The 16,999-nt window shown below is 57.4% G+C and overlaps 1 protein-coding gene across 3 annotated transcripts; it reads left to right on the top strand.

Annotated features, from left to right (window-relative positions):
* Positions 1 to 465: 465 nt before the first annotated feature.
* On the top strand, positions 466 to 16,970 carry HSD11B2 (hydroxysteroid 11-beta dehydrogenase 2). Of its 3 annotated transcripts, none has more exons than XM_080351990.1 (5): positions 466 to 750; positions 14,137 to 14,349; positions 14,576 to 14,761; positions 14,924 to 15,061; positions 15,557 to 16,970. In XM_080351990.1, exons 1-5 carry the CDS (start codon positions 480 to 482, stop codon positions 16,540 to 16,542), a joined length of 1,794 nt encoding a protein of 597 aa, XP_080208116.1. In that variant the 5' UTR covers positions 466 to 479; the 3' UTR covers positions 16,543 to 16,970. The 3 variants fall into 3 exon arrangements, with proteins under 3 accessions (XP_080208116.1, XP_080208118.1, XP_080208117.1); XM_080351992.1 differs by having other exon boundaries at positions 16,131 to 16,508; XM_080351991.1 differs by having other exon boundaries at positions 15,522 to 16,027.
* Positions 16,971 to 16,999: the final 29 nt, after the last annotated feature.

The raw sequence follows: 16,999 nt of genomic DNA, 5'->3' as shown, positions 1-16,999 counted from the left end.
TGATGTCCTGAGCCACGCCGAGTTGAGCCAATCCAAGCAGTGCCGAGCTGAGCTGTGCCTACCTAGGTGGCATGATGTCCTGAGCCATTCTGAACCGAGCTGAGCTGAGCCGTGCCTACCTAGGTGGCACAATGTCCCGAGCCTGGCTAAACTGAGCTGAGCCAAACCAAGCCGTACCGAGCTGAGCCGTACCTACCGAGGTAGCACAATGTCCTGAGCCGTGCCGAGCCGTGCCGAGCCGACGCGGAGCTGTCCCAGTGTCCCGCGGGGCTCCGCGCCGCCGGTCCCAGCCCCACTCCCCGGCACGGTACCGCTGGGGTGCCGGGCCGGTCCCGGCGGTGCCCGGTGCTCCGGCTCGGGCCCGATCGTCTCTCATTGGCGGGGGCGGGAGCGGCCCCGCCCCTTTCCCACCGCCTGGGCGGTTATAAACGGGCGCGGCGGGGCCGGGCGCGGCGGCAGCGGCGGGGCCGGGGCCCGGGATGGAGCCGGGGCTGGACCGCTGGGCGTACGGCGCGTTGTGGGCGGCGCTGGCCGGGAGCCTGGCGCTGCGGGCGGCCCGGCGAACCCTGGGGCCGGGCTGGGGGCTGGTGCTGCCCCTGGCGCTGCTGGCCGGGCTGCAGAGCCTGTGCCGCGCCTGCCTGCCGCTGCCCCTGGGGCTCGCCCTGGCCGCTGCCGCCGCCTGCCTGCTGCTGTGGTGGGCATCGCCCCGCAGGCTGCTGCCGGTGGCGGGCAGAGCCGTCCTTGTCACAGGTGAGTTGTGGGGACACGACCTCGACGTCTCGACGGCCCCAGTGCGTGGTCGGGGTTGGCGGGGAGTGGGGCATCCCGTGGGCACCGGTGTGGTGCTGCAAGTGGAGTCCCCCTGGGTGCCATCCTGTGCTTGAGACAGAGCAGTGGCACGGCCACCATGGTCATTCCTCCTCCTCCACATTCAAGCAGAGCTGGCTGGACTGTACCTGCTGTTGGCCCTGCCCTGAAGTGAGGAGGCTTTAGAGAGTTGAGCTGACCTCTGCAAGTGGCTCCTTGACTCAAGCACTGACCACCAGTTGCAGCATGATGCCGGGAGCTGCTTCCTCCGAAAGCTGGGAGATTGAATAGGACACGTGGTAGGGCTGGCGCAGAGCCGTTCTGGAGAACCTTGGCTGCCCTCTCCTCCTCTCTGGAGCCATGCTTGTTCTTAGAAAGCTTCTTGTGGCACCTCTAGAGGCTACAGTGGAGCTGGCTACCTGGGGCTGAGGTTCATCCAGAGGTCTGTCCTGGGGCTGCAGGGGACAAACGAGGCTCTTACCCCTCTTTGCAAGGGCATCCTGGAGAAATGCTGCTCAGCGGCTGCCTGGCACAGAGCTCCTCCATGTGGAAGATGTCTCTGTAGGGGATGTGCTGAGCACCCGGGCCAGAATTTGCACAGGCTTGTAGCTGAATTTTTCGGGGATATCTTCGTATGCAAGTGCCTTGCCCTCTCCTTTGCCCTGGCAGTGGGTCTGGAGGATGATGAAGGTAGCTGTGGCCAGCAGGTGCTTTGCTGTGAGACAATGGCAGCAGACACGGGATGAAGAGAAAGCGCTGGATCCAGGGTGGTTGTTGCCGCAGGTGTGCTGGGAGGGTACTGCAGAAGGGAGGGAAACCTGTGGGCATAACTATGATGGTGGTCCCAAGGATGGGAACCCACATCTGGTGGGAACTTTCTGTCTGGGCTTGGAGTCTGCCAAGTCGCCAAAGGGGTTTGTGTGTTTCCTAGAAAACTGGGTCTTGTGATGGGGACTTCCTTCAAGGAGAGGTGAGAGCTGCCTCCTCCATCCAGCTCAAAGGGCTCTGCAGCACCAGTGGGAAGCAGAAGGAGGTCTCTCTGGATGAGGAAGGCAGCGGGTGAATGCATGATTCAATGGAGTAAAAGTCAAAGCCGCAGCGGGGCAGGGCTGCCTGGGGAGGACATATCTGACAAAGCGCTCACAGGTGCCCTGTGGCACACCAGGTCCAGCCAGCCCTGGCTCTGTGGCACTGCCTGTATAATTAGTGAGTCAGTGGCTGGAACAAGGTGTTCTTGCTCTGGTGTGTTGAGGTGACACCTCTGCAGCTCTGGTGTGTTTGCTCCCAGCTGTAAATACGTTGTGGTTTTACAGGTTCGAGGTCCTGCCTGTAGTGCAGGATCAGTGTTTCCTTACTGCTGCTCCAGCAGGTGCCTGCCAAGGGGCAGATGCGAGGGCTGCTCTTCCTGAGACGGCATCCCTTGCTTGAGTATTTGCATGGTAATTAGCCTGTTTCTTTTGCGGATTAATTCCAGACACCTCCTGGCAACTAGGTATTGAGTCGCTGCTGGTGTCTCTTTTGGTGTCTTCTGTGGGGGCAGGCGGAGAGGGTGAGTAAAGGAGTGAGCTCTTGGAGAAAGGCAGCCCGGCCTTCCTCCTTTTGCCTATGGGAAGCAAAACGCAGCAGAGGGAGAAGCATGGAGTTGAGTGCCTGGGGATGCAAGGCACCAGTGAAGGTGTGTGAGGTTGGGGACATGGCTTCTGCTATGCTGGATGTCATGCTGGACCCTGCAGGTCAACTGAGAAATGCCACAAAGTCCCCTCCTGATGCCTGCCATGGAGCAGTGCAGCTCCCAGCCCCAGAAGCTTTAGGCATTGTTTCCTGTTATATGCACTTCTTGGCCATTGGGTTGATGCTGTGGCAGGGAGTTGTACAGGTTCAACTGCTGCATGTCCTGGTTGAGGTTTCCCAGCTCTTCCAGCTGCCCACTCTCCCAGACCCACAGGAACAACCCCAAGTCAAGCCCTACATGCGATGTTCCAACCCCATATGCTGGTCTGGACATCACTGGCTAATCAAAAATTAGTTTATGGGAGGTGTTGAAGGGAAATGAACTATGCAGCTTGGTGGGAAAGTAGCAGAGCAGATGTGAAGCTGCTGCAGAGCAAAGGCACTGACCCTGCAGTAGCAGCAGGGACTAGAAAGTTGTGGTGTTTCCCATCTGCTGCAGGTTTGTATTCCAGGTGTTGCGCATGGGGCTGGGGCTTGGCCAGAGCAGGAATAGGCAGTTGCCTGGTCCTGCCTGCTGCTGGAGAGGAGTGAGGAATGCTGCGGTCTCCCATGGTGCATCCCCTGGGCTAGCGAAGTAGGTGGCCACTAGTCCCTGTGGTGCTGTGTTTATCCATGGCTGTGACCTCAGGGCTCTCGCTCTGCATCCCGACCATCCGGCTTCTCTGGGACTGCGGCTCCGGCATATGTAGCCTGGCTGGGGGTGGGGGCCAGGAAAGTGTTAATCTTGCCTTCCTGGGGGAGGTCACAGCTGTTTGCAGTGAGGAGAATGCCCTCCTGTGCAGTGTGGGCTGGGAGAGGTCAGCCCCGGGAGGACAGGCAGGATGAAGAGGGGAGCAGAGATCAGCTGCTCTGACCCAGGCTGGGACGAGACAGCAGCCATCTCCACGCTGACCTTGATGTGCTGTCCTGTGAGTCCAAATCTACCTTGGAGAGAAGCTCATGGTCCAGCACAGGTTTTGGCCAAGCGTGGGAAGCTGCAGGGGCCCCAACATGCCTGCGGTGTGGGCAGGCTGGGTGCAGGCAGCTGCCTGACCTGAGGCTGATGGAGCACCGGCAAGCTACAGCCGTCACCACCAGTGTGTGGTCAGGGCACCCCAGGGTGCTGATGCTGGTACTTGGCACCTGTGTGCCGGTAACTCACCGGGAGCAGCCTTGCTCTGGTCATCAAAGGACTGGTTCGTGTGTGTGCCCATTCCCAAATCTGAAAATAGCACCATTGGGTGTCCTTGGGTATGTCAGGGTCCCCCTGAGCTGTGTGAGCAAAGAGGAGTGTTGCTTGTACACCTATCTATCTCCTTCCTATCTGGATTGATATAAAAGCACTCCAGCCTCTGTAGCCTGTGCAAGGGGTATGGTCTGTGAGGGCAGCCTTGAGAGAAGGTGATGAGCTATCACTCGGCCTCTCCAGATCCAGACTGATAGCACTTTATGCAAGGATTTGTTCTGACCTGGGTTGGTTTAGATGTCGGTTTAGATCATTCTTTGGTCCCTGTGGTCTTGGTGGATGCCTGTGAAATTCAGTGAGTCCACAGTAGCTGCTGAACACAACTGAATTCAATGTTTGGAGGTGGTGGAGGGATGGCTGGGAGCATCTGTGCATCCTGCTGTGCACCTGGAGCAGTTGTGAGCCCCTTGCTGTTGCGTAGCTCTGCTGTGTGTGGCTGCTCGGGGAGGTTTTTCAGACAGTAGTTAACTGCCTGAATTATGCAGATCCTTGGAAAGGACCAAATGCAAACCAGCCCATAGAGTTTGCATGCCTGCAGAGTTTTGCCAGAGCGGAGGGAAGGCAGGAGCTGTGTAGCAATGTATTGATTCTTCCACTTCAGCTTGGATGAGAAGTTGAAAATGGTGGATTGCTGCTCTGTGTGTGAAGGTTGCACCTGAATTAATTACACAGCTCTGAAATAACCCAAAGCCATAGGACTGCTGCCTGGGGCAGGTGCATTGGGTGCCTTGCATCCTTGCTCCTCCTTGGTGCAGCCTACAAAGCCAGGAGGCACCTGTGGACTGCTCTGTCCCCAACAAATCACTTTGTGAACAAAAACAGTTGGCAGGTCGGGCTGCTCCGGAACCCAAACCTGCCACATTCTCCTCTCTTCTCCTCCTTCCCCACTGCAGGGGAAACTGTGTTCCCGGTGAGGCTCTCTTGTTATGATTGCATGCCCCATTAGCGATCTGAAATGGGTCAGGGCTTCAGAGCGTGTTCAAGGTTAACAGAGGATTTGCAACTTGATCGTAGTCAAGTGGAGCTTCAGTGTTTCCCATGGACTCAACAGATGTTGAAGCATCTGGTGACTGTGGCAGGACGAAGTGATTCAATCCAGATGTCAGGACTCTCGCTGTTCTGCCGCCAAGGTAAATGACTTTTCTTGGTTAAAAAAACAAAAGGCAGCATCGCTCCCGTCTGGACTTTGATGCTGTCTCTTAGACCCTTTTTTCAGCTAACTGGGTGACTGAGAGATGTTAAGGGTCTGGACTTCGGGGCTGTTGAGTAATGCGTGCTGGCTCTGGGATGGGCACCTCTGCTCCAGGGCACGGCTGGAGCACGGGCACGGCACATTCACAGCCTGCGTTTGCTGCGGAGCCAAAGCTGGGCAAAGCCTCATGCAGAGATGCTGTAGCTCTCCATAGGCAACTTCTATGCTGCTTCTGGAGCTGGTGAGCTGGCTGTGGGGTACCTGGGGTCTTCTCCAGGCCAGGTGCAGGCTGAAAATCAGCTCATTCCCAGGAACTGCTCGGGTTTTTCCAGGTTGCGTTAAAAATTAACAGCAGAGACAACTGTTCCTCCAAGCTGAGGGGGGAACAGAAGCAAAACTAAACACCCAAACTCCACCCCTGGTGTACAAGCAATCCTTTGCATATTTAAAGAAGGAAAAATAAAAGCGCAAGATAAACTCTCTAGTTGTGGGTTTTGCTGCTGGTTTCTGGGAGCAGAGGAGGAAACCTGCTCTCTCTGCCTCTCTTTGCAGGGCTGAAGCTCTCCCCATACTTTGTCAGCAGCTCTCCACGGTTTTAGGATTCTTCTTCCTCTTGCTAGGTTTCTTCGGAAATAGATAGCTACCCCTGCTCACCACAACCATTTAGATATGTACACTCAGCTTTCTCCTTTATCTATTAAATAAGCACTTTCAAAGCCTGCTGATGACACAGACCTGTTGGGATGGTTTTTGTTTGGTGGTGTTGTTGTGGGTTTTTTTGTTTTGGTTGGTTTGTTTGGTTTTGTTTTTTTTAGCACTGTTAACCAAAAATGATGAGCACAGCTAATCAGGAGGAAAAGCGCCTCAAAGTTGCACACTGTGGGAGAATGAAGTTGGTAGAGAAACCCAAGCTGGCTTGATTAGTGCTGAGGGTTACACAGGGACATGAGAGCAACAAAGCTGAGACTTCCCTGCAGAAATGAGATTGTCAGATGGGAACGGATGCTTCGGAAGGAGAAGTGTAGGCAGTCGCTGCCCTTTAGTCCAATGAGCAGCACATCGTTAACGAGGTCTGGGATTGTGTTACCCACTGTTGAGTCTAGCTCTCCCCTTAAGTCAGGATTTGCTTGCAGAAGAGCTGTGCTGCTTTACTGCTGGTAACACAGAGGCCATGGACTTGGACAGACAGGGTTTGTCTTGAGTGGGAATGGGGTGGGAGAGGTCTTCAGGGTGCCTCCACTAAGTCTGAGCAAGTGTTTGCCTTCTCCCCATAGTCATCTTTCAGTGCTGTTCCAAAACCCCAGCTGGGGACCTGTGCTTGCCCAGCTGACCTGTGTGGGAGGAACAACTGCAGTGTGTTCGTATGTCTCCACCTCCCAATGTCCCTCCTGCCATCTCAGATCTGAGTTGCTGCCGTGGAGCCTGCAAGGTGGGAAATGCCCAAGACTGTTGCTGCCATGCTGGCAGTGTGTTGCTATAGACATAGTTTGGGACTTTTTTGGGGGGGTTTTTTAGCATGTTACCTCCTTCTCCAGCTCTCCCTGGCTGCTCAGGTGTATCCACTGTCTTCAGTCACCATTCTCATGTCCCAGCCTGTGCCTGCTTCCTTCTCACCTGGGTGGATGCCAGCCCCTGAGCTTTATCAACTTTCCTGCTGGGAGCTGGCTTCCCTGGCACACATGGGGCTGTCCTGGGATTTGCTGGTGCTCAGGCTGTAATCTTGAAAAGGCAGTTTTCGGCTTTACGGGCTTTGTGGCGGTGCAGCCTCCTGCTGGGCAGCTGACCCCAGGGGGCCAGATGGTGGGTGCTCCTCAGGCAGGCTGGGGATGGAGGGATGGGCTGGGGAGCTGAGGTCTGGGAGGAGATACCTGCCCTGATGTCCTCTGCAGAAGCTCTGAATGTCTGGCATCTCCTTTCAAGCCTTTCTCTGTTCGTTCTGGTGGTGATCTTCTGATCCTGGGTCTCTCAGCTTCCACCAGACATACCCTTGAGCAGATTTGTGATCCCTCCAAACTCTGCTGGTCATACTCCAGTTTGGCATAAACATCATGCTGTGCACATGTGCTGCTCCTGACCCTATCCAAAGACACCGTGACCAATGTTTGCTTTTCTCCAGGGTCCCAGTGACCAGGTGGGGATGAGCTCTATAATCTGGGGTGTGCAGCCATCCCATGGTGACTTATCTCCCCGCCTCAGCTGGTGTGCTGGGCTCTGCCTGTGCTCTCCCAAGGTGAAGAATGTGTGGGTGCTGCCCTGTGGACCTCCATTCAGCCTGCTTCAGCACACTATGTCTAAACACATCAGCCTGGAGGGCCACCTTCATGTATTTTGGGAAAATGCACCAAAATAGTCTTGTGATACTCAAATTCTGACTCTGAAGAGCTGGTGGGAGCTGCAGGTGGAGGGTGAGGAGGGTACAACTTAAATCAGGTACAGGAGGGGCTGGTGTGGCTTGAGGTGGCCATGGGCATATGGCTCTCAGCCTGGAGAGCTTAACAGCTCAATATATTTCAAAAAGCTGTCTTGGCTGAAGCTCAACTGGTGCTCACTCAAGTGTTTTGCTCAGTTTCTTAAAAAACAAAAAAAGACAAACCAACTGAGCTCCATGTGGTTCTGCAAGGTGTAAAAGAAAATACAGTTGGTACAACTGGAGAGCCCAGTTGGGCTATGGGGATGGGCAGGGCTGGCACCTGTTCTTCTGCTTGCCTGGACTTGTGGCATGTAGTGGGAGTTTATTCTTGTGACAAGGGCAGTGATGAGGTGGCACCTTACAAGCAAAGTAGAATTTCATCACCAAAATACCCCTGAGCTGCTACAACTCCACTGAAACCTCTGTAGCTTTACTGTAGTGCTGCACACTCTGAGCTGCTTCACATCATGATCCCCTGGGCTTGCTGTGGAGCGAATGCTTTGGTCAGCACTGCCCCAGCCTGGCTTTGTCCCTGCTGGCACTATATCCCAGCCCCTGTGACTTGTCCACCTCCCTGGTGTGGTGGGTGGAGCAGCAGTTCAGATCTCTCCCATGGCTGACCTGACTCACCATATGGCCAGAGGTTTTCCTGGTCCTTTGGCACTTTGCTGTCCCACCTTCCCTGAGGTGTCCCAAGGTGGTGATGGCTTCTGGTGGCCCACACAGAAGAGCTGATCTTCCCTTCTGCTGCTTTGTGGATGGCTTAGCCCTGCCCATAGCAGACTTTAGGCATGACTTTCTGAATCTGAGAGATGGATAGGGGGCTTGGCTGGTGTCCCTGGGGAGCCCTTGTGCAACTCAGGGATGCCCCAGGAGGTGCCCAAGCCATGGCTTTGCTGCCATTGCATCGTTCCCCAGGAGCATCTTCAGTGCTGCATCCCAGCTGTGGGTGGTGGAGCTTTCTGGCTTCCCAGCCTGGTCCCACACGGCCTCCCCAGAGCGCGGGTGGATGTGTTACAGGCACCGCCTTTGCATCCGCACCCGTCTGGCCGAGCCGTCCCTGGGCCGCAGGTGTCCTTCCCAGTGACAGCTCTTGCTGATGGATGGCTCTCACCAGCGCCGTGTTCCTGTTTCACCATGTTCCCTCTGAAGGTGATTATTAACCCAGTTATCGCTGTAGCTCTTCACAGCTTCCTCTTCTTAGGGGGATATCCATCCATCCCAGATTAGCTCTGACGCACAGGCTGTGCCTTTTCCCAGGTGACATCCACACTGCCATCTTCTCCTGATCATCCTTTCCTGCAGGAAGATCAAATCCTTGAACAGAAGAGTCTGGCTGCTCCTTTCAAGGAGACAATCTCCCTTGTGGATGGTGGCTGCTGGAAGAGCTGTTCTGGCCATGTGAGGTGGTGAGCGGCTGCTTCTAGGAAATTTCTGTGCCATTTTTCTGTGAAACCTTGAGGTGTTGCTGGGAGGAGAGGCACTTCCTCCACCCCGCCTGTTTGCAAGCCCTGGGTTGGCCCTCACTGGCAGCAGCATCACTGCCGTGCTGGGGCTGGGTTATCTCCAGGGCTGTCCTGTGCCTTTAGCTCCCACATCTGAAGAAGATCCCAGTGCTTTTGTATCTGCTGGTGCAAGCACTTAGGCTGAGCTTGGCAGGTCCAGGTGCTAAGCTGCCTTCCCCAGAGCTTAAAGCCTGCAGTAAAGATGACTGCAAGCTCCTGGGTGGATCCTGACCTCCTTGAGCATCTCACCAGGCACCGGTCTTGTAGAGGAAAAGGTGGTTGGGCTCAAGTTGGGCTCTTTTCTGTCCTGGTTGGGCTTGTTGCTTTCCTGGCTGCACTGGAGATAGGTGCAATGTAACAAGCTCCTGGCTTCATTACCCCCACCGCTTGCAAGCAGCATCTGCTGCCCAGCTTTGGCAGGGGGGATAAGGCATCTGAGTGGCTTTTAGGGACAGGGAGGGCTGTGGCTGCCCACATTGATTTATCTTGTGGCTGTTCTTGTGTCATAGAGTCCCCAATACTGATGCACCAGTGCCTGCACCTGAGAAATGGGCTTTAATTCAAGAGCTGTGGGTGCATCTGCACCAGCCTCAGGGCTCCTCGTCATCTCTGCCTGGCTGCTTTGGGTTGTCTAGGCAGAAAAATCAGATTTCCCCCCCTTCTCTTTGTTAAGTGAAAGATATCTTCCTGAGAGGAGGTGATGGCGTGCGAGTCTTCAGAAACACTTGGCTAATCTGTTGTAATTCACACCATCTGGCTCTTGAACCAGGCATGGGGAGGGGGTTGGGTCACCCCAGTACCCCCAGCAGTGCCAGGCATCTGCAGCTCAGCCTTCTGCCATGGTCCACAGGTCCCCCTGGTAGATGTCACATAGATGTGACACTTCATTCTGGGCTGCAGGAGCTGTCAGCATCCCGGTAATCTCCCTGTGTCTGGCTGTGCCATGTGGGGATCCTGGGGTGCAATGTGTGCCCCCCTTGGCTCAGATCCTACCTGGGGAAGGAGGCTGAGGCTTTGCAGGGACACCCCGTCAGGCTGCTTGGGTTGGGGGTGCTTGTGTGTTGTCCCCTTGCCAGAGGTTTGGGGATGGGATTTGGGTCATCCCTGAAGGTATCTCCCTGGGTTTAATTTCATTTAATTTGGCTCATGGCTTCCCAAAACTGGATACTGAGAACCAGCAGCAGCACCACCACCTGGGCTTCTGTCACCTCCTGCCACCTTGGCCGCATCCTCCAGTACCCCGATATGGGGGCTGCTCCTGGGGTGTCCGAGGGGAGTGGGGACACCCCGCTGCCGGCAGGGCACACGGCTGTGGGAGCCGCTGGCTGGGGTGCGGTTTCCTGTTGATGGTGAGGCCTCTGGGTGGGGTGGGGGCTGCTGGTGCCCCTGCCCGCCCTGCTCCTGCAGGACCTCGAGTGTGGGCAGGCGGTGGGTGATGGCTGGATGGGGCAGCCGTGGCGGCTCAGCTGCCATGGGCACAGGTGCTCCTGCCATCCCTTCCCTCCCCAGTGTCCTGCCAAGAATTTGTTCCCTCTTGCCTGGGGCTGACATCACCCCTTTATCACTCCTCGCTCCAAATGTGGGTGGCATTCAGGAGGTGTTGGTCACAGGGCCCTGCCCTCCTTATCCAGGCTTTTGCTTGGTGATTCTTCCCACCTAGACATGCTCTGTGCAGGAGACCCCTCCCTGAGTCACTTTTGGGGTGCCACATCCCCTCCAATACCACTTTGCCCTGGGATTCTTCCTCTGCAGGATCCCCATGAAGCACCCAGGGTGACTGTCCCAAAGCAGCTGAGCCAGAGTCTGTTCCTGTTGCACCCGCTCTGGTGCCTGGCAGAGCCTCCCACTGGGCTCGACCCTGTCCCATGCCTGGAGGGGCTGGACCCGAGGCGGTGAATCCTGCCGGGGCCAGAAGGCAACACCTCTGAGCAAAATGTCAGTCATGTTTAGCTTGGCATCCCAGGCAGGATTTGAGCTTGAGCCTATGGAAACAAGCAGCTCAGTGTGTTAATCCGCTCAGCCTCAGTGCCTCGGCTCCCCTCCGGCTGATGGTGTCCTTGAGCCCAGCGCCATCCTGGGGCTGGGAGGCTGGTGACAGTAGTGACAGCCCTGTCTTGGCGAGGTGTCTTGGGCAGGATGGTGGGACAAGCAGCCCAAAAGCTCTGTGGTTTTGGTGTGGACCAGGTAGAGGTTGCAGGATTGATGTCCTGGGATTTGGGGAGCGGTGGCAGGGCTGTGGGGGCTACATGGGTCACCAAGGTGATGGCTGCAGAGCTGGGGCAGGGACAATGTTGCTCTGGGTGTCTGACTCAGCTGACAGGCACCAGCTGCCTCCGGGCTTGTCAAGAGATGGAGCATTCCCAAAGAATTCCCCATGGCCACCCTGCTGTCCATCCTTACCAGGGACTGCTGGTTCCCCATGTGCCAGGGCTGACCCTGGGGGAGCTGCTCCATTGGAGGTCCCAGGCTGGGGTGGCTGTGGAGGGAGCAGCTCCCAGGGAGCTGCTGCTGTGCCCGGGCACCCATAGGGCTCTGGGCATCTTTGCAGCCACACAGCACTCTTCCAGCCAAGCTCAGGTGGTTTGCACCTCCTGGACAGTAGCTGTGTTATCACCCATCTCAGCTCCGCTCAGCAAACCATGCTGTTGATTTTGAGCACGTGTTTGAGTGTGGCAGCCTTGGTGCTGCCTGCAGGAGCGAACACCTGAGACAGCAAAAACCCAGTGCCGTGCCTGACTAACCTGAAAGAAATGTGCCTGCACCAAAGCAGAACCGGTTGCAACCGAGGCTCAGGCTCTGCTCCCGCTGCAGCAAAAACCTCTGGCTACTGGCCCAGGGCCCATGGGGGGGATGCGATGGGGAGCTGCGAGCCCCTGGCCCTCCTCCACTGCACTCCCTATGCTGGGCTTCTCCTGTGCTCTGTCCAACTGCGGTCAACTTACGCCGGCAAGGATGCAAAGCCAGTTGGCAAGCTGGGAGCCGGGGCGGGAGGGAGCTGGCGCCGGTGTCTCCTCGTGATGCAGCATCCTCGCGGCAGCGCGCCTAGCGCCAGCCTCGCCGGGGCTGCACAGACTGGCCGGCTCCGGCGCTCCCGAAGCCGGGACAGTGGCAATGGCTCCTGTGCCAGCCCCAGTGGCTCGTGCCACAGGGATCGAGCATGGCCCTGGGCAAGCTGCTGTGCTTTGGGGCTATGTGTTTTGGTCTCGGAGGTTTTATTGTCCCTCCCTGCACTCTGGCCATGCCTCAGCCTGGCGGCCAGGAAGTTGAGCAGCAACGGAGACCTTAAATAACACCAGAGCATCCTCGCCCTCCTGGCCCCGGGCCTCCCGCCAGCCTCCCAGAAGGTTGGGTTTTTTTCTGTGTGTGTGAATAAATTAAAACTTCCGAAACAAATCTTCCGACCGCCCCACTCCACTGAGGCAAAACAAACCCTGCCTGCCTCGGATAGCTTGCGGCTGTGTTTGCTCCCTCCTTGCCAGGTTTGCCTGAAACAAGCCGGCAAGCCTGGCGCTCTCGGGTCTTTGGGATGTTTCCTGGTGTTTTGATGCTCAGGAGGTGATGGAGAGCTTCATGTTTGGACTGGAAGTTTTTCTTGCTGGCTGGAGCGGGAGCAGCGCAGGTAACCGTGTCCTGGCGGCAGTGGTGGGCAGGGTGCTGGCTGCAGCACGGTGAGGCACTTTTATTTTTAAGCCTTATCTTTATTACAGTTTTCTCCTGCCCTGTTGGGAAATGCACCTTATCTGGCTGGCTGCTGGCAGCACGACCTGTTCCCAAGGCGGCGAGAGGCGGATGTGCCACACCAGCAGCCTGCGGCACCTTTGGCATCCCCTGTGGCAACTTCGGCATCCCCTGCAGCACCAGGGGGTGATGCCGGGGTGATGCTGGGTGATTCTGAGCCAGGCTGGTGTGTGCCCACGATGGGTGCTGGGTGTTGTGTGGGAAAAGGGGGGTTCCTGCAGCCCCTTTCCCACGAGGTGAGCACCTCCAGGGTGTGTTATCACTCTGGCCTCTGGCCAGGGACTTCAGGTACCGTTTTTCTGACGCAGCAATAAAGCAAAGCTGAGCTGGGGACGGGCGTGCAGATGCTGAGCTGGTGACGACATAGCTGGCACCTGTGAGCTGGAGCTGGCAGTACCCCAATCCCAGGCTAAGGGTGCAGAAGCAGGGAGCTGGGGGGGACAGCCAGTCCTTGTGCCCACCCTGGGGCTGGCATGAGGGGTCTGGGGTATCATGGGGACCTGTGGAGCAGGTGAGAGCACTCCAGGCCACTGTTGCATCCATCCCAGGGTTGTTCCAGGTGCCAGATAGGGCCTTTTCTTAGGGATGTCCTAAGGAGAACCCAAGGGTGCCAGGCAGGAGGGTGCAGGGGCCATGGAGCTGCCCCTTCAGTGCTCCCCTGTTAATGGTTAATGTGGCCGGGCAGCAGTGGTGGCGCAGGCTCTCCCAAGCTATCAGCGTGGCCATCGGCCCTGGGAACAGGCTGTACCTTGCTGCCAGTGTTTGTTTGCAGCCTGGCCGCTCCAACCCGGCCACCAGCCTCATGACACACAGCTCCTGCCTGGGCTGTCCCCCAGCCACCCTGACAATGGCTCTATGGGTGACAGTGTCACCTGCGCTGCCTCTGCTTGAGGTGAGATGGAGGAGATGAGGCTGGAACCGAGGCACCACCCAGTGCCCCCTTGGAGGATGCAGAGTGGCAGGAGCAGAACAGGATCCCTCCTTTTTTTTTTTCCTCCTCTCCATTTTTAATCTCCTCAGCACTCAGCGCAGCGATGGGTTGCTGTGCTTCTTGGCCACCATTTCTGGGAAGCAAAAATCATTCAGGGAAAGACAGCATCTTCCATGGAGCCTTGTGCCATCTCCCAGTGGTGCCTGATGGAGCTTTTAGAGGATATTTTGGGGGGTGATGCCTCCTGCCCTGCATCGCTGCTGAACTCTGGGCTGTCCCAGTGCCTCACTGTGCCCGCAGTTTTATCTGCACCTTGCACCGGAGAGGCACCCAGGGTGATGGGGTTGCAGATAAGCGAGTGTTTTCTTCCTCCTCTGTGCCATAGAGAGAGAAAACAGCAGCTCCACGACCTGCAAATGCCCCAGAGCAAGGTCACGTCCCTGGCAGGTTGGAAGTTGGAGCAGGGTGACTGATGCCAGGGCAGGGGTTTTGGTCCCTGGGGATGGAGAGGCAGAGTTTGGGTCGGAACCCTGGGGGCTGGGGACAGCAGCTGGTGGCTGTCACCGGCCGCTGCAGGGCTCCTCTTGGTTCTCACAGGCTGCGACTCGGGCTTTGGGCAGGCGACAGCACAGCACTTGGACTCCATGGGCTTTCGGGTGTTCGCCAGCGTGTTGGACCCGCAGAGCCCTGGCGCCCAAGAGCTGCGCAGCAGCTGTTCATCGAGGCTGACACTGCTGCAGATGGACCTGACCAAGCCAGAGGACATCCAGCGCGTCCTGCAGCACATCCAGGCCCACACCAACAGCACAGGTATGAGCCCTTGGCCCGCCGCTGGGACCCGACACAGCTCCCCGGGACGCCAGCCTGTGGCCAGCGTGGCAGGCCCAAGCCCCCACGTGCCTCCCCATTGTGGGCTGCACCCCTGCAGGCCCTCATGCCAACAGCCTTGTCCTGGGTCACCCCATGATTCCCCAGCAGGACCCCAGGGTGGGGATCCCCCATTCAGGTCACCTGTTTGAGCATTCCATCCCTGCAGGGCTCTGGGGTCTGGTGAACAATGCCGGCTTCAACGACACCATCGCAGACGCGGAGCTCTCACCGCTGGGCAAGTTTCGCACTTGCATGGAGGTGAACTTCTTCGGCTCGCTGGAGCTCACCAAGGGGCTGCTGCCCCTGCTTCGCTCTGCTGGTGGCCGCATCGTCACCGTCAGCAGCCCCGCGGGTGAGCAACCTGCTCCCTGAGCACCTCTGCTTCCCCGGGCAGCTGCACCAGGCTGGCACCTGAAACCCCTTCCTCAGGCTGTGGCTGGGAGCGCAGCCCTACACAAGCCCTCCCGCAGCCCCGGCCCAAGAGCCTGCTCACTCCTCCTGTCTCTCCTGCCAGGCGACCTGCCCTTCCCCTGCCTGGCAGCCTACGGGACATCAAAAGCAGCGCTCAGCCTGCTCATGGACACCTTTCGCAGCGAGCTCCAGCCCTGGGGCATCAAAGTCAGCATCATCCTGCCCGGCTACTACAAAACAGGTAAGAGGGTTGGCTGCCTGCACCAGCCGGCAAAGGAAAGATACCCTGAGGAGGTGGAAGAGACAGTGACGAAGCAATGGCAGGAGCTGCTGGGAGTGCAGGATGCAGCTTCTGAGCATCCCCCGCCACCTCTTTGGGGACAGTGGCCATTCTGGGGCCTTTAGGCTCCTGTTGGTGAGAGGCATGGTCAGGATCCAGTGCCAGCGGATCCATGGCCACTGGGGCTGGCCAAACCAGCTCAGCCACATTTACAGTAGTACTGTCCCCATTTCAGGCAGGGTCTGAGACCTCTGGTCCAGTCCTGGGCTACAAAGAGCCACCATGATGCTCCCCCAATGGCACAGCTCAGCAGGGGTTTCAGCAGAACCATCCCAAGAGGCTGGGCAGGGACGGGGAGCCCCTGGCACCCATGTTGGAGGGGCTGGAGGAGGGGGGGCCCATGCAGCTCACGTCCTTGCAGGGACAACATGCGACCCTGCCTTCTGGAACCTGCAGAAGCAACAGCTGGTGGCCAGCCTGCCCCAGGAGCTGCTGCAGGCCTATGGCGAGGACTACGTGGAGGAGATCAACCGCCAGTTCATCCAGTTCATGAAGGTGGCGGTGGAGGACCTCAGCGCGGTGGTGAACAGCATCACAGACGGGCTCCTGGCTGCCAACCCAGCCGTGCGCTACTACCCAGGGCAGGGCCTTGGGCTGATGTATTTCATACACCGCTACCTGCCCTACTTTGTCCGAGACTTGTTCTTGAAAGGATTTTTCATCAACCCCAAGCTGCCTCGAGCGCTGCGGCAAGAGCACCACAGCGAGGGGAAGGTGAACTGACCTCGGCCCACATGCGGTCGTGGGGCAGGAGCGAAGCTTCTCCCGGGACTTCCAGGGACATCAGCCCCCACGCGCGTGCACAGCCACTGGCATCACCCTCCTGCACCCTGGGGGAACAATCAGCACTAGACGTTAAAAACCAAATTGCTTTCCAAAAAACCAGGCAGATCTATTTTCTATTGTGCGAGAATCAACATTTTCTAGAGACTTTGTTTTTTGTATTTTTTCTAACCATGCATCCTCCAAGGGAGCCACCCCTGCCCGGCTCAGGAGCTCTACACCACGGGCTGGGATGTACCTCGGGCATTTCTCAGCTACCCAACACCTTCCTCCCTGATGTTGGAGCTGCATTTGTCTCTATCACCTTTTGGCTGGGTCAGGCTCAGGACGCTGTGGCTGCTGCCGTGCCAGCCCCTGCCTCCCTGCCCTTCCTTACACACTCCACATGCTCCCAGCAAGTGCAGGGACAGAGGCTGTGGAGCTCTTCACAAGATGAACTACATGATTGTCACTTTTTAAATAAATCTGTTCTTGATATGCCACTGGGCTCTGGCACTCTCCTTCCACAATGCAGCATTGCGATGTTTGGTCAGGGCAGAGCAGAGCTGGGTGACAGGTGGCACCACACTGAGCACCGTGGCAAGAGAGGCCACAGGTAGCCCCAAAAAAAGGGGTCAGCCCACCAGGAAGAGCTTGCTATATGCTCCCCCTTACTCCTCACCTCTACCCCAAAGACTTCCTGCTGCTTTGCTTTGATTCCACAGCCCTGCTGGGGTGAGAATGGAAGGGGTGACAGTGCCACACAGGGGCAACCCCACACAGGAAGCCCAGGTGCAGAGGGACAAGCTCAGCAAAGCCAGGGGACGTGCCACACAGCTCCCTAACCACAGGGCTCACTTCCCACACGGCTGCCCAAGCAGTGAGGGCTTTATCTACTCAGCACCCAGGCTGCACTCACAGACCAGGCACCGCACACAGCTTGGGCTGGAGTGAATGTTCTGGGACGAACAGGTGGTACAATGTCCCTGCCTGTGACAGAAACGAGTGTCCCAAGTCATGCAAGAGCCACACCAGCCTCCACTCCCACAAATACCGAACTCCCTGGTTAAGAGAGCC

This window comes from Nesoenas mayeri (assembly GCF_963082525.1).
Source record: "Nesoenas mayeri genome assembly, chromosome: 12".
NCBI lineage: Eukaryota > Metazoa > Chordata > Aves > Columbiformes > Columbidae > Nesoenas > Nesoenas mayeri.
The sequence above is the reverse complement of the archived record's forward strand: the minus strand, read 5'-3'. Positions and strand labels throughout refer to the sequence as shown.

Coding starts and splice junctions, on each gene's coding strand:
- HSD11B2 (XM_080351990.1), top strand. CDS start 480: ATGGAGCCGGGGCTGGACCGCTGGGCGTACGGCGCGTTGTGGGCGGCG. Junction 14,350..14,575: donor GGCCCACACCAACAGCACAG/GTATGAGCCCTT, acceptor CCATCCCTGCAG/GGCTCTGGGGTCTGGTGAAC. Junction 15,062..15,556: donor GCCCGGCTACTACAAAACAG/GTAAGAGGGTTG, acceptor TGGAACCTGCAG/AAGCAACAGCTGGTGGCCAG.